A 19,891-nucleotide genomic window follows, 5' to 3' on the forward strand; every position below is an offset into this window, starting at 1 on the left:
GAAGATGTGTCTGCATGTTTTAGGTACTACTGTAGATGTTGTCTTTGAGATCTTGTATACGTCTCCTAAATGTGATCTGATCTACAAGGAACTTGTCTCCAAGACGTCCTCCAAATCAAACTGTCAGACGAGGATGGGTCCACAGTTCCTATGGTTTTATTTCTGCTCTTAAAACAACAGGTTAACTGCAGGGCCTAACGTTATCCTAGAGGGACCTAGTCCGCTCTTGTCTGTTTGTAGATTGGGTTCCACTCTCGGTGTTTGAGTCTAAAGTCCTGAAAACAACTCTTTTGATCGCTGCAGATACAACAGGATGCCTACAACAGAATGCCTGTCTTACAGTCCTGTCAATGTTCATAGTTGGGCTCCAGCCCGAGACATTGTACTGGGGATTCACCTTGACCTCTGTTAAGAACCAGTTAACACTACTGGTGCGTCACCTTGACCTCTGTTAAGAACCAGTTAACACTACTGGTGAGTCACCTTGACGCCCGTTTAGAACCAGTTAACATCAGTGGGTTGTTTTCTACCTCCTGTCAGGTGGCGGTTGGAGGGTGTTTGTTCATGAGGTCCCTCTCTGGGGGCAGTGACCCCAGGATCACTGGAGCCACCGACATATACCCCAGAGACCAGAGAGCACACGCCATTACACGAGAAAACCTACTGAAGCACCAGACCTTCTCTAGGACCTACAGACGTGCTGCAGGACAGATCTACTCTAGGAACATATATCTAGATATACAGTAGGACCAACCCAACTCTAGGACCTACAGACCTGCTGAAGGGCCAGACCTGCGTAAGACTGTCTCAGGCAGACCTGCGGAGTGGCTGGAAGGCGGAGGGTTAAACATCCGAGAAATTTGGACAGGAGGTCCACCCCGCCGTTTAGTCCGGTAAGATCCATCTTCTGGAGGATCCAGGGAGGATGGACCCCTGGAATGTGAAGACGTTCCTTGAGTCCAACCAGGAGACAATTAAGGGGAAATATAATTTCACAAAATAAGATGAGATCTGTCATGTTCAGGAATCTTAAGTGGTTACTTTCTAGGAGAACACTAAAGTGTGTGTTGGATAGTAGTAGATAATATCATAATGTGGGCCTGATGTCATGTCCTGAACCCTGAGAGGATTAATTATCTCAGGACCAATGTATCTCCTAGGGCTGGGTATTGCCAGGTACCTCACAATTCAATTCAAGTCAAATTGATTCTTTAGGTCTTCATTCGATTCGATATCGATTCAATTCGATATTGATCCAATTGCTTCGATATCGATTCAATAATACGTGCAGATGACAAAAATACCTAAATATTATTTAGAATTAACCATTTCATAATGAATTAACGATTTTATTGTGCTTTAACTAGCAAAAAGGGAATACACCATTGTATAGTATTGTTCCTGAGCTAAACTTGCAGCATAAAAGTAATAATCATAACATGGACAAATGTAAAAGGGCATACTCGCTTCTAGATTACAATGACTCAGTATGCTTCTTTTTTTAAATTTTATTATTTTATTTTTTTATGGAAATGATCGATTTAAAAAAAATTCTGAATCGAAATTGAATCAAGAACAAATAAATTGCAGTGCATTGATGAATCGATATTTTTACCTAGCCCTAGTATCTCCTGCATTATTCATCAGCCCCTTCAGGTTTTACACGTTATACCTTATTGTATGTATAACCAAATCAACACATCAGTAGGATGACATCGGCAGCTACCCTCTGCTCATTGGTCAACAGGGTCTTGGAGGGCGGAGACATGGCGATGGCCCTGCAGGTGGTGGGTGTGGTGCTGGGGTTGGTAGGCTGGTGCATCCAGTCCAGCTGCACCAGCTCCCACCGCTGGCGTGTGCGTAGCCAGGTGGACTCGGTGACCACGAGCCAGTGGATGTTCGAGGGACTCTGGATGAGCTGCGTGTCCTCCGCCCTCGGGTCCACGCAGTGCAGCCGCTTCAAGTCCCTCCTCGCCCTGCCTGGTATGGTCTCCTCTCTCACTTCCTGTCTGCCGTGGGACTCCCTCTCTGTCTGAGAGGTGTTACAATGCCTTGTTCTGTGACTACAGAGTTCTGTACACTTCACAGAACAGAGACTGACCATCGTTCAATTCCCATTGGCTAACTTAGTGCTTCCGGTACAGGCCTCCAGATGGTCTCCAGACTGACTTCCTGTGTGAAGGCTGGCCTCCTTTGTGCTACACAACTTCCTGTGTGTAGTGTGACTTCCTTTTTGCAGACTGACTTCCTATATGTAGGCTGACTTCCTGTGTGTAGTGTGACTTCCTGTATGCAGACTGACTTCCTGTGTGGTGGGACTTCCTGTGTGTGTGTGTGTGTGTGCAGTCCACATCCAGGTGTGTCGGGGTCTGATGGTGGTGTCTCTGCTGGTGGGTCTGGTGTCCCTGGTGCTGTCCGTCATGGGGCTGCGCTGCACCCAACTGGGCCGGGTGTCCCCGCAAACCAAGAACACACTCACCCTTAGCGGGGGAGCCCTGTTCCTCCTCTCAGGTAACACACACACACAAACACACACACACACACACACACACACACACACACGCACACACACACACACACACACACACACACACACACACACACACACACACACACACACACACACCATTTAAGACCAGCTAGGGGTTAGAGAGTACAGGGACGGGTCTTTAAGGAGCAGGTACTCTCTCTCTCCTCAGGTACGTTGAATCTGGTGGCCGTGTCGTGGTACGCCAGCCGAGTGGTGCAGGAGTTCTACGACCCGTACTCTGGCGGAGTCCGGTGAGTTACCATGGAGACCACCTACCTAACCTGTGCTGCACCCTAGCAGGTCCATGATTGGTCATAATAGGATCTTGGGTGTCCTGGGGGATGAACTAGCTCTATTGTTAGCGATGATGCTAACGTCAGGCTATATTCTGTGAGCTGTAATGTTAACTCTTAGCGGTAAGGCTAACCTCAGGCTGTGTGCTGTATTACAGCACACAGCCTGAGGTTAGCCTTACCGCTAACAGTAGTGCTACAGGGGGTCATCTCTATGTTCCCCAGGTCCTATGTCCCCCGGGTGCAAAGGGTTAGGGTCAGGTTTAGGTTTAGGGTTAGGGTGAGGGTTAATCCTCACCCTAACCCTACCCATAACCATTCTGAGGAGAGACATTCTAACCAATCACAGAAGAATCAGAGGCGAAAAAGGCGGTACTTGCCCCTACCATCCTATGAAAAAAAGATTTGCTCACAGGGTCCTATGTTACCCGGTCACATACAAAGCGGGGAACATAGGACCCGGGGAACATAGATACGCTCCCGTGCTACAGCAAACTACTGTTCGCAGTATTGCTTACCTCAGTGTGCTGTAGCACTACTGTTAGCGGTAATGCTTACCTCAGGCTGTGTGCTGCAGGTTTGAACTTGGGGCGGGGCTATACCAGGGCTGGGCTGCTTCCGGTCTCTGTCTGCTGGGCGGAGCTCTGCTCTGCTGCTCCTATAGGAAGGAAGAGGAACAATACCATATCCAACGGTAATAAAAACAACGATCTAACACTACACTTAGTTTACACAGTTACATATTTAATACAATACTTCTTTTTTTAAATGCTACTACTTTTTTACAGTTATACATTTAATACTATACATAGTTAATACAGCTATATATGTAATATTACCCATGGTTTATACAGTCATATCATATTTCTTAGAAGTTAGACACATGGGCTGACAATGTCATCTAAGTATATTGACCTACTTATTTCCATATGTGTCTGATTGGTGAACTTGTCCTTGATCTACTTGATGTTGTTGTGGTTCCTCAGGTTCTCCTATAAGCACAGAGCCCCCTCTCCGGGCCTCCCCATCTACAGCCTCGCGCCGGCAGGGGCCGGCACCGGCAGCAGCAAGGCCTACGTCTAGAACCTGCATCAGACCAAGACTAGGACCGGGACTAGAACAAGACATGCCCAGACCAGGACCAGGACTAGATCAGACAAGGACCAGGTCTAGGATTAGCACCTGAACAGGATCAGAACTGAGACAAGCACATGACGACGAGGACCAGACCAGACCAGGTCTAGGACCCGACCAGGAGCAGGCCTAGGACCGGACCAGGACTAAGACTAGCACCTGACCAGGGCCAGACCAGGAAACGACCAGGACCAGACCACGACCAGGACCTGACCAGACCAGGACTAGGACTAGAGGCCGACCAGGACAGGCTGTGCGACTGTGTTGTTTTTGTAAAGTGTTTATGAAATGTGTGTCATGTTGTAAATAAAAAACAGCTGGAACTTTCTTTTCATCTACACTCTCCTAGCAACAGGTGAATCTGTTGTGTACACACACACACACACACACACACACACACACAGACACACGTTTTGATTCGCCTTTGTGCGTAACAGAAAGCGAGGGATGGAGAGAGAGAGGGAGAGAGAAAGAGAGAGAAAGAGAGAGGGAGAGGGAGAGAGGGGAGAGAAGTCAAATAGGTATGTTGTGGAAGTCAGTTTAAATAAATAAAATAGAATAACAGTAACAAAATGATAGGTAAAAGTATTAGGAACTAATAGGGATTGATCAAACAATCACTTTTAGGGACCTGGTGGCAATGTCTTGTATTGGTCCCCATAAAGGGAAATGAATAATGCTAATGAGTATCACTTGAGGTGGGTGCGTCTATCCCGCCACTATTTAAGCCATAGGTCATCGCCCAGATGATGTCATTCTACTGCGACACTCCAGGAAGAAGCGGTCGGAGGCAAAATGGACGTGAAGTCGAAGCAAGAGACCGAGGGAGCTGGCGTCGGCTAAGTACTGAAAATAGCATCGTCTCGAGTCAGCTAAACCCCAACCCACCGGCCAGCGTGCGAAGGTCTACTAGTCGGCGAGAGGAGTCCATGCGGTGAGGATCTGGACCTTTAGCTTCCAGCCGGGCTAGCATGCGGAGCTAATCAACATTAGTGCTGGGGTCGGCGGCGAGTCACGAGGGTTTGTTCTGAGCTGAGATGGTTGTCTAGCTGGAAGATAACGAAACAGTTGTGTTCTTCATGTCGCTATCGTTGAGGACATGTGTTAGTTATAGGTTACTGGGTGGGTTTCCTCCGTAGATATCAGAAATAATCTAGAAATACTGCTCTTTAACCGAACTCTAGTCTCGTTTTCATGCAGTTTCTATTTCACAAAGCACTTAATTGGCGCAATCTACCTGGACTCTTAAGTTGTGTTTGGGTTTATGTTAGGCGGCGATGGCGGACCGCCGTGGGGACACCTGGAAGAGACACATCTCCGAGCAGCTGAGGATGCGGGACAGAGTCCAGCGCCAAGCCTTCGAGGAGATCATCAGCCAATGTAAACACAGAAGCAGTGTAATGGTGGTTGTTATTATTGGTACTTTGGCGCTGTAAACATGGAGTAGGCATGACGACGCATTGTGGTTGGGACCCCGATATTCATTACGGTAGCTAATGAAGAGTGTTTGTGTTCCTAGATAACCGTCTGCTGGAGAAGTCTGACATGCAGGCCGTTCTTTCGGAGCGGTACCAGAGTGATGGACCCAGAGCAGCCCAACTCAGGTAGCCTTGCTTCCAGGGGGCCTCTTAACATGAGTACTATTATTTTTTTGCTGAGCCTTTCTCCAAGGCACCCTCTTCACTAAAGTACTATCATGTAGTATGTTTACTTAGTCTGGGGACCTCATGGTAACATCTTGGTGTGTTGTCTTGGTTATGTGTCTGTGTGTGCATTATTGGATGTGTCTGTGTGCATTATCATGGTAATTACTCTTTGCGAGTGTAATCATTTGGTTGTGTTGTTGTCATGGCATCTTCAGTGCGGCGGATGGGGGAATGCGGGGAGACATCCAGCAGGAGATGTCCCAGATGAGGATTAAACACCAAGAGGAGCTTACGGAGCTCCACAAGAAGAGAGGAGAGGTACAAACACACTACACACACACACGCCCTGAATAGCATATCTTGGAAGTCATCCTGCTATGATGGAGTCGAGCTGAGTAGATCTCTGGCAGATCATGGATGTAGTGGCTAGCAGGATTTAGCCGCTAGCTGATTGTTGTGCAGGGCTTGTTGCAAGGGCCTTGTCACTGTGCCATTGTGTGCCTTGGAATGTGGACTCGGCCAGCGTTCCTAGACACGTTCTGACATGGGAGTGACAGCATGCATACAACCCCTCCAATTGGACAAACACCATTGGATACAAGGGGTGTTCTCCTTAGGAGTAGCCCATTTTAGGCATGGTCGATGATGAGTTCCGTAAAAGGTCTGATTACCAAGTCCTCTAGCCCCCCCTCCGCTCCCAGCAGCCCCTGCTCTACCCAGCATGCTCTAGTCGTGCAGCGCTGGTTTCAGGAGCTGCTGACACACAGGATGTGACATCACAATCTGAGTCAGTCAGAGATCCCATTGGGTCAGTGTGATGATTTACATCCCATAGAACCAATCTGCATGGCGCAAGGGGGTGGGGCAGAGGAGAGGGAGCTGATCACAAGTTTTCAAGCTGAGACCAAAAAACTCTTTTTCAAAAAAGACCTTAAAAAATGTCTTGATGTTAAAATATTGTGAAGATTTCAGAATGCAGACAAACACATGACGTCTGTAAATCCTGAAGCTAACGCATTGCTACCCAAAGGCGAGGAAGAAACAACACAATTTGCTAACAAAAGATTTGTGTTCTAGTTGGCCCAGAATGTAATCGAGCTGAACAACCAGATCCAACTGAAGGACAAGGAGATCCAGCGCAATGAGGCCAAGTTAGTACCCTGTCTCTCTACTTATCTGCCTCTTTGATTTTCTTACCCTCTGCCTTCCTGTTAATTTGCCTCTCTGTCTACCTGCCTATGTCTCGGCTTGTCTTGTCTCAGTCGTTTGTCTGGTTACATGTTTGTAGTGGAGCTGTTAAAGGAGATGTTGAATTGGTTCTGTCTCTCAGGATCTCGGAGTACCAGACACAGATCGCTACTCTGGAGGGAGACTGTCGAAAGCTTAACACTTTTCTCCAGGTAATCAGGAAACATTTGGGCTTTATTGTGGCGTCTTATTCTGTCACATGGCTAAACCAACCAGATATGTTCTTTATTTGATCATGTTTATTGTGTTAATGATTCTATTTTTATAATGTATGATTATTTTATCTTGTATATTTCATAATAGAGAAAGACCGTTATGGTTTTTCCAGGACCGATACTGATTATTAGTAGTCAAGGGGGCCGATAACCGATATTTGGAGCCGATATTAATTTACAGAAAAAGGGAAAAGATTGGCGTCAGAATTTTGAATCATACAAACTCCAACACTTGACTTCATTTATGAAGTTGTTTAATAAACACAACAGCTTATCATATTGGCAACATAACACAATTTAAACAAATAAATGGCTCTCTAAAATTTTCCTGAACTGAAATATTAATCTTTCACTTATCTTTTTAAATTCAAACAAAAACAAAAAGTGCAGGGTGTTCTAATGAAGTTAACTGAAAATTTTAATAAATAAATAGTTCCCTAGTTAAACAGCCATTATTGCCCAACAGTTTTCTCTCAGACAGACGGTGCTTTGCTGTCAGTTTCTGCAGCTTCTCATGTGGCTTACACACACACACACACACACACACACACACACACACACACACACACACACACACACACACACACACACACTATTCTCTAGCCATCCCCTAATCGTGCTTCCCTGCAATAAAACTAACTGAAATTCTCTCTCTCTCACACTTCTTACTTTTATCACTGACTATTTCCCTATCAATATTATCAGCAACCTTGTTTCAAGTGATTCAACCGTTAAAAAACACTAAATAGCCTACAGCATCTTCACTTTAATAATCAGTGTTTATCATAGGAACAGAAAGCTGCTGCTAACGTATTGGGCCTCACAGTAAGTTAGTAGTCGTGAGTTGTAGAGTTTCGCTACAGTCTGCTGAGTGTCTAGAGAAGGAGAAAGCGGACCGCTGGGCTAACGTTACACTAAAAGCCAATCAGCCTTCACATTAAAGCCTAAGGGCTCTAGAGGCTCCGTGGTTACGCAGTTGATAGCGCATTACGCAGTTGAAGTATAACCACCGCTTAACGTGCTTCCCTGCAACAAAACTGGACTGAATTGAGTTTATTAAGTTTTTACACAGACTTCTACTATTACGGACTATTTCTATGTCGATATTATCAGCAACCTTGTTTCGAGTGATTAACAGGCATGCCTGGACGCCGGACTGCGAGCAGAGCTGCCGCTTATGTTTATGTAACGTTAATGGGCTCACAGTAATGTTACTAGTAGTTGTGAGTTGTAGAGGACTGGGATGTTTATTACAATTTCGGGAGAGTCTGCTGCCTTAACTTACCTCGAAACTAAACCAGACCAAACCTTTTATCCCCTCCACCGTGTGTGTGTGAGCACTGTGCATGCACAGCTTTCACTGCTGATTGGCTGTTACCCGTCGTGGCTCTGCGTGTAACCAGAGCGTATAACCAATCAGATGGTGCTGTGGGTGGGACAATGCTGGAGACAGCGTAGTGACAGCAGACAGAGAGGCGCGACTGGATCAGAGCCAAAATAACCCAGTTTTAAATTGATCTCTTATCGGCCATCGGATCAAAAAAAAGGCAGATGCCGATATGCGTCAAAATGCCGAATATCGGCGCCTATAATCGGTCGATCCCTATTTTATAATGCACATTGTGTATATCTTGTATGTAGTATATTTGATCATGTGTAATTTGGTACATCTGCAGGATCTAGAGTGGACTTTATGTATAATTTTTTTGTGTCTGCAGGATCTAGAGCGGGCCAATCAGATGCTGAAGGACGAGTACGACGCTCTGCAGATCACCTTCAGCGCTCTGGAGGAGAAGCTGAGGAGGACGACGGAGGACAACCAGGAGCTTGTGTCTCGCTGGATGGCTGAGAAGGCCCAGGAGGCCAACCGCCTCAACGCAGAGAACGAGAAGGACTGCAGGTGAGGCAGCTGGCCACGCCCCTACAGCCACCTCTGCCACCTTCTTTTATGGCTCAATGTTCTGGAAGACTATCTCGGTGTGTCTGTGGGACTCGCCGAAAACTCCGACAACGGTGTTCACTGTTCCCTGCTTTATCAGGTCGGGGCCATAGGTCCAGAAACACTGGCCAATCGGATCAGGCTAGATGTTGTGTTGATCCTGACTCGCTTGCTCTCTGTTCCAGGAGAAGACAAGCCAAGCTACAGAAGGAGCTAGCAGACGCAGCGAAGGAGCCGCTGCCCCTCGACCCGTGAGTTGCCAGCCATTCTGTATCAGGGCGTTGATTTACCGTGGTAACCAGGACGATAGCAGTCCACCTTAAGTCATGGTCGATGATGAGACGTAAAAGGTCTGATAACCCGTAATCCTCTAGCCCCCCTCCGCTCCCAGCAGTCCCTGCTCTACCCAGCATGCTCTAGTCGTGCACTGTTGGTGTCAGGAACTGCTGACACACAGGATGTGACATCACAATCTGAGTCAATCAGAGATACTATTGGCTCAGTGTGATGATGACTTGCATCCCACAGAACCAATCCGCATGTAGCAATGGGGCGGGGCAGAGGACAGGGAGCTGATCATAAGTTTTCAAGCTGAGACCAAAATTATCTTGGTACATGTTATTAAATTGTGAAGATATCACAAAACGTGTGTCCAACCATAGCTTCACTAGCGGCCAAGTTAGATCTAACCACAGCTTCACTTTCAGGGACGACGACATTGAGGTTCTTGCCGAGGATGGTGGGAAGGGGCCGGGCGAGGCCTCGTCTCCCAGTCGATCCCTGAGTCGGACCCCCAGGTGAGAGGAGGGGCAATGCCTGCTCTACTAGACCATATAAGCAGATCTACTAGACCTCCTATAACATTGTATTGTCCATCCTTGTTCTAAACTAGCTGGGTTGGGGACCTTGATGTAGAGTTCATCTAGCTTTTAGAAACAAGATGACCAGTGTTTAAAGGCTGTATGGTGCTGATCCAGGCCCGTTCTTGGAATCTGGAGGTGATTTATTTTGTTTTGTTCTCCCAGTAAGAGGATCTCTCAGGTTCCCCCTGGTGGCCTGCTGGACTCAATCGGCAACATATTTGGGTACGTGTCTAACTCATGGTTATGGCAAACTGGCCAGCTCTCTGGTCTTACTAGTGGTCCATGTTCTGTCTTATGTTGTGCGTCATGTCACCGTCGGTAAGCTAACAGTTAGCATCTTTCAATTGGCTGACCTCATCGCCATGGCAACCTGTTTAGCCAAGGTCTATGATGAGCTCCGTAAAAGGTCTGATTACCCACAATCCTCTAGCCCCCCCATCGCTCCCAGCAGTCCCTGCTCTACCCAGCATGCTCTAGTCGTGCAGCGCTGGTTTTCAGGAACTGCTGACACACAGGATGTGACATCACAATCTGAGTCAGTCAGAGATTCCATTGGCTCAGTGTGGTGATGATTGACATCCCACAGAACCAATCCACATGGAGCAAGGGGGCGGGGCAGAGGACAGGGAGATGATCACAAGTTTTCAAGCTGAGACCTTCTTGGCGAGCCTCCTCTTTAAAAGTCCCCTAAACTGTTCAAGTTCAATGAGGACAGGTGGGTTTACACTTAATCAGCAGGTGATCAGGTGGTAACCATATCAGCCAATCAGAGTTTATGCATGCTATAGCATGTGTAAGTTAGAGGGGTAGGAGCAAACCCATCTACCAGGGCTTTCGGATCCCTCATTCTGTAGCACACCCAGCTGGCCATTGGGGGCAGTAGGGGTTCAGAACAAGCACACTGGAACATGATGTTTGTCTTGTAGGCGTCGCCCTGGTAACTCTCTGAGTACGTCACCAGAGAACACGGAGACTCCAATGGGAGGGGTGGAGGTTCGAGTCCCATCCACGGCACTGCACATCTTCGTAAGTATCAGGCAGTCTGTCGCCGTCATTCTGACTCTCTGCCTCTTTGTCTGCCGCTGTCAGTCGGTCTCACTGCCTGGGGTTCATAAGCCTGTCTCTAAGAAAATATAACTGCGGTTTGGGTTACTGGGGTAACCAAGGGTGCAAGGCTTTGGGTTACTGTGGTAACCAGGAGTAAAGGCTTATGGGTAACCAGGAATACAGCAGTTTTAAAGCTGGGTCGATGATGAGCTTCTGTAAAAGGTCTGACCCAGTCCTCTAGCCCCCCTCCGCTCCCAGCAGCCCCTGCTCTACCCAGCATGCTCTAGTCGTGCACTGTTGGTTTCAGGGGCATCCCACAGAACCAATCAGCATTGAGCAAGGGGGATGGGCGGAGGACGGGGAGATGATCACAAGTTTGAGCTGAGACCTAAAAAAGAAATCGTACATGTTCAAATATTTTGAAGATATCAGAAAACTGAACTATATGACATCTGTCATTCCTAAAGGCACGTGCAAATATCGCCCCAAACATGAACTTGTTTGTGTACTTGGACTGTCAAATGAGAGGGCCTAGTGAGTGTTGGGCTTAACACTGTGGACTGTCCTGTTTTCAGGAGGCTCATGATGGAGAGGTGAACGCAGTGCGATTCAGTCCCGGCTCTCGTCTCCTGGCAACCGGAGGCATGGACCGACGGGTCAAACTGTGGGAGGTGGTCTCTGGTAAGCCCCTTCCCCGATGAGGAACCAATCAGTACCCTGTTTGTTTGGCTTTCACTTCATCAGGGTAGTTCAGAGCAGCAGTTTCGATATTTAGTTTAACTTGACCCTTCATAATGATATAGGATCATTATCCTTAAGGATAGCATTACCCATCATAACTATGTTTTGGCTAATATAGGTATCATAGTGTAACCCTTCATTCATTTTCTTTTTAAAGATCTTTTGTAGTTCTCACTAAACGAAAGAATTAAATCATTCTTTAGCATGACAAACACAACATTGGATAGTCAACATATAAGCTGCTCATTCCTGTAGGCCAGGCCTACGTGTTATGATGAATTGATATAACATCTTTTTTTAGTTTTCAAAATCAACAATGCCAAACGTACTGATCTCCAGTCTGTAACAAATCCCACAAACTAAAATAAAGAAATATATTAAAGAACAATTTGCTGCTCTACAAAATTTAGATAACTCGGTTCTTGTAATAAACATACATAATATGTAAACATGTGTGACCTGACCAGAGGTCCGAGGCAGTAGCTGTTTTTAGCTCCGCTGCAACTCTGCCTGCATGTTTAGAATAGCTCTGGCAGGGCAGCCTGGCCAAAATATGTGCATGATGTCATGCTGTACCGTTTGGCAAGTGTCTTTCCCGAAGCCGTGAACCCGACCTTGGTAACAGTGTTGAAGGGCCTCAATCCATCCCTATGAACTTGCTATCGCCTAAGTAATGGCTTCATAACTATGTTTGTGTGTAGGTCACTGTGAACCAAAAGGAGCCCTTACTGGGAGCAACGCTGGCATCACCAGTATAGAGTTTGACAGCACCGTAAGTCCTTCAGTCGGTCCACCGTGTTGCTTCTGTCGGCGGTGTTGGCCTGTGATGATGGTGACGAGTGTATCTCTGTCCCTCCCTCAGGGCTCCTACCTGCTGGCGGCCTCCAACGACTTTGCTAGTCGCATCTGGACTGTGGACGACTTCAGGCTGAGAGTAAGGATCCCACTGACACCTGGGAGGGACCAATGGGCTTGGTGTGTGGCCGTGTTATGTAACCTGTGCTCTGGTTCCAGCACACCTTGACGGGCCACAGCGGAAAGGTTCTGGCTGCTCGCTTCCTATTGGACAACGCCCGCATCGTTTCCGGGAGTTACGACCGCACCCTCAAACTATGGGACCTACGCAGTAAAGTCTGTATGTGATTTAAGCTTTGACTTATGAATATTCATAACTAAGGAGTGCGAACCCTATACATCTTCTGGCAGCTGCCCAGCACAACTAGGCTTTTACTAGTTATACTGGGAGCTTCCCAGTAGAAGTTTGCTACTGGGAGCTTCCCAGTAGAAGTTTGCTACTGGGAGCTTCCCAGTAGAAGTTTGCTACTGGGAGCTTCCCAGTAGAAGTTTGCTACTGGGAGCTTCCCAGTAGAAGTTTGCTACTGGGAGCTTCCCAGTAGAAGTTTGCTACTGGGAGCTTCCCAGTAGAAGTTTGCTACTGGGAGCTTCCCAGTAGAAGTTTGCTACTGGGAGCTTCCCAGTAGAAGTTTGCTACTGGGAGCTTCCCAGTCGAACAAGTATACCTGTTCTTCTACTGAATATACTGGGAGATGACCAGTTTGTGTGTTACAGGTATGAAAACGGTATTTGCGGGCTCAAGTTGTAATGACATCGTCTGCACAGAGCAGTGTGTCATGAGCGGCCATTTTGACAAGAAGGTTCGCTTCTGGGACATCAGGTGAGTGTTTCAAAAATGCAAAGGGGGGAGGGTAGGCTTAGAGGTGTTTATTAGGTTAGGGCTGGTTCACTTTAGGCATTGGGTTTTAGAGGTAGTCGATGATGAGACGTAAAAGGTCTGATAACCCGTAATCCTCTAGCCCCCCTCCGCTCCCAGCAGCCCCTGCTCTACCCAGCATGCTCTAGTCATGCACTGTTGGTGTCAGGAACTGCTGACACACAGGATGTGACTTCACAATCTGAGTCGGTCAGAGATCCCATTGGCTCAGTGTGACGATCGCTTGCATCCCACAGAACCAATCGTAATGGAGCAAGGGGGAGGGGCAGAGGACAGGGAGCTGATCACAAGTTTTCAAGCTGAGACCTAAAAAAAGAATCTCTTTGTATATTGTGTGATATGAAAACCAAACAATATGACATCAAAATCCAGAATTAGGAGTAGGCAATCATATGGTGTGCAGGGAGGATTAAACATCTGGGCTTAGCGGGTGTGAAGAGTAAAGGTCAGCTGGTTTGCAGGGCGGAGAGCATCGTGAGGGAGCTGGAGCTTCAGGGTCGGGTCACCTCTCTGGACCTGAGCCAGGAGCGCACCGAGCTGCTCACCTGCTCCCGGGACGACCTCCTGAAGATCATAGACCTCCGAACCAACACGGTCCGCCACACCTTCAGGTGGGTCCCCAGCACTGGGCTATTTTAACGGTGAACTACGGCAGTGTTCTGTGCGTCTGTGAGCCACGCCCTTCTGTACGTTCTGTGTACCAGTAAATCACCAGTGTGAACTACACCGTGATGTATGCTGTCTACTAAGAAACTAAGTCCCTGTATTTTGTGAAACGTCACTGTTTTGCGTCGAAGTGAACTAGGGCTGGGCGACTAATCGAATTTAGATTGCGATTTTAGCGTCAAACAATCACAAAATTAACTATCAAGTTTTTAGTTTATTTTTGTTTCATAGAAAGGGCAGAACAGCTCGATACATATCTGTTAATCATTTTAGATTCTAACTTTTTCTTTTTGACCATTTTGTGTATTTTTTTTTAAAGCGAAATTCAAAGTTCTCAGTTACAATTTTTTTATTTTTTTTTTTATGCTGAATAAATACAACATTATCGTGATCTCAATATTGACCAAAATAATCGTGCCTATGATTTTCCCCATAATCGAGCGGCCCTACAGTGAACTACATCTCTACTTGTGAAAATCAGTGTTCTGGCTACTAGTAGGCTGCGTCATGCTGTAGGTTTTGCGTACTTGTGAGCTGCGTCACGATGTCTATTCCTTGAGCTTGTGATCAGTCAGACCCCCTCACCACCACCACCATCTCACTTGCTTTCCATTTTTTTTCAGTGCTCCGGGTTTCAAGTGCGGGGCGGACTGGACCAGAGTCTGCTTCAGGTAGGTCTCAACACTCCCCCCTAGTGGAGAACCACACGCGGTGCTGTTCTACAATGTGCGACTGGTTCTACAGGCTGGCAGGATGGGGATTTGTTGGACGCTGAATATGTACCATGCCCTTTTAAATTCTGATGTGTTTGTTCTCTAGTCCTGACAGCAACTACGTGGTAGGGGGTTCTGCGGACGGGGGGGTCTACGTTTGGAACGTTCTGACGGGGAAACTGGACCGCCTCCTGGACAAGCACCACAGGTAAGAAAACTATCTCGCTAGGGCTGGCTATAGGCACTGACTTCCCATTTAGTCGGATATTGTTTCCGCTAGGGTTATTTCTGTTAGGGTTATTTCTGTTAGGGTTATTTCATTTATCAACCGCTTTGAGCAGGAGATGATCTGTTAGCTAAAGCAGTGAAATTAACAGCGAACCCTTTAACTAGCTGTTTCAATAAAAAGGTTCTTGCTCAATAGGGAGGCAATCGCAGCTAACAAGTTGTTTTTGTTTCTTCTCAGCTCGGCAATCAACGCAGTTTCCTGGTCTCCGTCAGGAACCTTCGTCCTCAGCGTGGAGAAGGGAAGCAAGGCTGTGCTCTGGTCCGACCTGTGATGGGTGGCTCAGCACTTTGTTTCGACCTGGGATTGGCTGCTCAGCACTTTGTTCCGACTTGGTATTGGCTGCTCAGCCCTCGGGTCCGACCTGCGATTGGCTGCTCAGCCCTCTGGTCCGACCTGGGATTGGCTGCTCAGCCCTCCGGTCCCACCTGTGATTGTCCACAGAACCATCCAGAAGCTTGAACTTGGCGCAGCTGTTCAGACTGTTGAAGCAGTGCTGCTGCTGCTGGGAGCTCTGGAGGCAAGGGGAGGACTCCGCAACACGAATATATTCATGTATGTGTATAGATGTACATCTATATATCACGCAAAGACTATTCTCTAAGCAAGCAGAGAAATGCTTTTAAGACTGCTGTTGATTTAAACATTGGCTTTTAACGTATGGGAAGCCTGTGTACAATGTTTTATTGTGCTGTTATTGGTCCCCTCCCCCCCACGTATTGTCTGCTGCGTACGTGTGGATGAAGTCACTGAAGTAAAAGTTCACCCTCCAACCTTTGTCTTGGTGTCTTTGTACGCAGAAGCTCGGCCAATGAGAACGTAGGAGTCGTAAACAAGAAAGAAATGCACATGTGTCATGTTGCTTAACTTTATTGGTCTTTGCTGCTAGGTTAACTCTGCAAAGGTGGGATCCCCCACCTGTAACCAGCTGGTTACAGGTGGGGGATCATGCTGTGCTGGAATCTTCTTCGCCAAAAACTTGGCAAGTCGGACCAGGATCCGGCCTGGGATTTGATCTCGCTGGTAAATGGTTCGTCAATGGTCCAACTAATCAGTGTATTTTGCAGGAACAATTATATCTTTTCCCTTTTACACATCTTATTCACATCACAGCCACAATATAAAACTAATTGGAGCTTTCTGATTAGCTAGTTCAAGTCCAGATGTTCCTTTTAATAATGTAATTGATTTATCAAAGTAGTTCTGGCTCCACCTGCTTGCAAATGTTTTTCTATTACTATAATTAAATTGACTGCCCAGTGATATTGGTCTTAACAACTTTGAATATAATTCATCGCAAGCTGTTATGGTTGTAGAACCACAAACATGTAGGACTAGCCCCTGTTTTAACTCTAACCTCCCCTGTCCAAACTTTCTACCCGTCACTCCCACCTGCATATCTGCCCACCTCCCTGTCCTCGGATAAGGAGCTTCTGAGCTCGGCCACTAAACTGCTGAGTCTGATAACATGGGTTTAAAGATTCTGTCTCTCTACAGTATGTGTATGCTTATTTATTCACGGCTTTGAACACTGGATTCTGATTGGTCAATCACAGCTCTAATCCTAATTCTGTTGAATAACTGAACGTGGCTATGGACACTATTTCCAACTGAATCTAACAATTTTGTGGGAGAAATAAAGATTTCTTAAATGCATTTTTGTATGAGATTTGATTTCTTTAAGGAGACGTCTAACACACGTCTTCCCGTACATTAGTCTGTGTGTTTGTCCTGGATTTTGCATTTCCTTAGGTCCAGAAGGGAAGTAACGGCAGGCTCTTATGAGGGCTTATTTTCAGCCCAGTAGTGTTATGTTGTGCCTACCTGAATCTTGTAGGTCTTTGAGGGAGATTCTCTAATGAACTGCAGCTCATCCAATAGGGAGGTGTACAGGATTGGTAAACAACCAGGGCGTACGTGTAGAATAACTGCTGCTTTGACAGGCTTGACCGCTGTGTGTAGAGGGTGGCTGGGTGGTGGTGGTGGTGGTGTGTGGGGGGGGGTTATGTGGATTATAAATTGATCCTTAGAATGCAAGCCGTCTATTGTCAACACAACAAGGAGAGAAGGGTACGTCTCTAGGTGAAATTGTCTGTAGTTAAAACTGAAACAAAGCAGTGTGTCTTGTTAAAAGTTGAAACGTATTTTGTTTTGCTTTTTCGTTTTAGTAAAGCCAAAGCTCATCGTCGGTTGTGAGTTCAGGTCATCATGAGTCATAAACATGTCATCTTTAAGAAGATTTCCAAGGACAAGTCGGTGAGTAAACAACATAGTAATATAAGACTAGTATCAGTTGTACTTTTTATGAAAGTTATATAATCACAGTATTAGTAGTACTCATTATGTAAGTAATATAATACTAGTATTAGTAGTACTCATTATGTAAGTAATATAAGACTAGTAATAGTAGTTCTTATTATGAAAATTATTTAATTCTAGTGTTAGAAGTACTCATTATGTAAGGAGTATAATACTAGTGTAAGTAGTACTTATATAAGTAATATAAGATTCTTAAGACTAGCAATAGTAGTACTTATATTGTAAGTTTTGTAATACTAGTAATAGTAGTACTCTTATGAAAGTAATATCGTACTAGTATTAGTAGTACTTATGTAAGTTATAAAATTCTACTATTAGTATTACTTATTATGTAAGTTATACTATACTAGCAATAGTAGTACTCTTATAAAATTTGTATCATACAAGTATTAGAAGTACTCATTATGCAAGTAATATAAAACTAGTATTAGTAATGCTGATTATGCATGTTATATAATACTCGTATAAGTAGTACTTATGTAAGTTATCTAATACTAGGATTAGTAGTTATTATCATGTAATAATATATATAATATAATTATAAATAAATACAAATATAATATAATACTATCAGTACTTATTATGAAGTAGTAATATATATAGGTATATAGTATTTAGTGAAGGGATATATATGTGTATTATATGTTTATATTCTGTATATACATTAAGTCTGTGTGTGTGTGTGTGTGATTGTTGTAGGTGGGTGTCTACATGGCCAAGAGGGACTTCGTGGACCACTGTGACTTTGTGGAACCTGTTGGTGAGACACACACGCACGCAGACACACACACACACACCCACACACACACACACACACAGACACACAGACACACGCACACACACAGACACACAGACACACGCACACACACAGACACGCACACACACACACACACACACACGCACACACACAGTTGTAGTGTGTGCACTGTGTGGCATCAGTTGTGTAGTGTGTATACTGTGTATATTGAGAGTTGTGTAGTGTGTATACTGTTTGTAGTGAGAGTTTTTTTTACTGTGTGTAGTGAGAGGTGTGTAGGTTGCATACTGTGTGTAGTGAGAGGCGTGTATTTTCTATATTGTGTGAAGTGAGAGTTGTGTAGTGTGTATACACAAAAAGGTCCCAAGTGGCCAGGACGGTGATAAGGACTGAAGCAGCACAGCTTTTGTTTTGTCTTCCGAAATCCGTCTGTTTATTTCAAAATTATCACGAGTAACACATAAATAAATAAAATAATAAATAAATTAATTAATAAATAAAACTAAACTCTTCCCTGGTTGAAGTGTCTGTTAAATTGTCTATTGTTCCTATGTAGGTTCTCTTTACAAATAAAACAAAAAGTGCAATAAAAAGTGAGGCTCACATGTACTGTTTCTCTCCACTCTTAGTTCACATTAAAATCAATGCACAACTCCTTTTTTTATCAAAATCCACATTAAAGTTGAAGTGCCTGTTTCAGCTCATTCGCTGGTTGTTTTGAGCTATCTCACATAGTGCAATTAAATACTGTTTGGTTCCATAATATAAATAAACATACTTTGGCTTTAAACCACACTAAACCATAATAAGACAATAAACATCACCTAGAGAATTTACACTAAACCACTGCCTGAACTACAATGGATGATTTGTCTGCCTAACAGACCGACTAAGCACTTAATTGTAAAACATCATATCTACACTTTTCTTATACTCTAAAATATCCTATCGTAATGTCATCTACCTCATAATCTCATTAAGGATGTAATGACGGCTGTGTTTCTCTCAGATGGAGTGGTGCTGGTTGATCCTCAACAGTTGAAGGGGAAGAAAGGTGAGAGTCTCCTCTCACATCCTCCCTTCTCCCCTCTCACATCCTCCCTTCTCCCCTCTCACATCCTCCCTTCTCCCCTCTCACATCCTCCCTTCTCCCCTCTTCTCCTGCCCTATCCATTATTTTCAATTGTTTTATTATTTGAATATAACGTGTGTGTGTGTGTGTGTGTGTGTGTGTGTGTGGGGCGGGGCGGGGGTAAAGTGTTTGTGATGCTGGCCTGTACATTCCGGTACGGCCGCCAGGACATGGATGTTATGGGCGTGGTGTTCCGCAGGGACATTTACCTGATGACCCGCCAGGTGTACCCCCCCTTACAGGACCGGCTCGCCTACTCCCCCATTCAGGAAAAGATCCTCCAGAAGCTGGGACCCGACGCCTATCCCTTCTTCTTTGAGGTAATCACCCCTCACCTTAACCTTATCACCCCTTACCTTAACCTTATCACCCCTTACCTTAACCTTATCGCCCCTAAACCGTATCACCCCTAAACCATATCACCCCTCACCTTAACCTTATCACCCCTTACCTTAACCTTATCGCCCCTAAACCGTATCACCCCTAAACCATATCACCCCTCATCTTAACCTTATCACCCCTTACCTTAACCTTATCACCCCTAAACCTTATCACCCCTCACCTTAACCGTATCACCCCTTACCTTAACCTTATCGCCCCTTAACCGTATCACCCCTCACCTTAACCTTA

The 19,891-nt window shown here is 45.5% G+C and overlaps 3 protein-coding genes across 3 annotated transcripts in view; all 3 read left to right on the forward strand.

Moving 5' to 3' along the window:
- Positions 1-1,766: 1,766 nt before the first annotated feature.
- On the forward strand, positions 1,767-3,940 carry cldn15lb (claudin 15-like b; the record flags this gene model as incomplete). Its single annotated transcript, XM_079733175.1, is given in 6 exon segments — positions 1,767-2,013; positions 2,016-2,039; positions 2,347-2,511; positions 2,700-2,781; positions 3,401-3,517; positions 3,810-3,940. Coding segments are annotated over 6 exon segments (732 nt in total). The 3' UTR covers positions 3,907-3,940.
- Positions 3,941-4,734: 794 nt separating this feature from the next.
- Positions 4,735-15,830, forward strand: atg16l1 (ATG16 autophagy related 16-like 1). Its single transcript, XM_079733168.1, has 20 exons — positions 4,735-4,891; positions 5,229-5,337; positions 5,477-5,561; positions 5,819-5,921; positions 6,681-6,754; positions 6,934-7,003; positions 8,785-8,966; positions 9,191-9,256; positions 9,713-9,802; positions 10,031-10,090; positions 10,795-10,894; positions 11,491-11,596; positions 12,358-12,428; positions 12,519-12,590; positions 12,671-12,791; positions 13,226-13,331; positions 13,850-13,999; positions 14,678-14,725; positions 14,874-14,975; positions 15,234-15,830. Exons 2-20 carry the CDS (start codon positions 5,235-5,237, stop codon positions 15,325-15,327), a joined length of 1,803 nt encoding a protein of 600 aa, XP_079589294.1. The 5' UTR covers positions 4,735-4,891; positions 5,229-5,234; the 3' UTR covers positions 15,328-15,830.
- A 1,431-nt stretch (positions 15,831-17,261) lies between these two features.
- LOC307073250 (S-arrestin-like) overlaps positions 17,262-19,891 on the forward strand; it is a gene marked incomplete at both ends in the record, with an annotated part of 8,111 nt that continues 5,481 nt past the window's right edge. The window contains 4 exons of the mRNA XM_079732955.1: positions 17,262-17,309; positions 18,072-18,132; positions 19,139-19,183; positions 19,388-19,581. Coding sequence (XP_079589081.1) covers positions 17,262-17,309; positions 18,072-18,132; positions 19,139-19,183; positions 19,388-19,581 — 348 coding nt within the window. The remainder of the gene's footprint in view (positions 17,310-18,071; positions 18,133-19,138; positions 19,184-19,387; positions 19,582-19,891) is intronic.

The sequence above is a fragment of the Pollachius pollachius genome (genome assembly GCF_949987615.1).
Source record: "Pollachius pollachius genome assembly, chromosome: 3".
Lineage (NCBI taxonomy): Eukaryota > Metazoa > Chordata > Actinopteri > Gadiformes > Gadidae > Pollachius > Pollachius pollachius.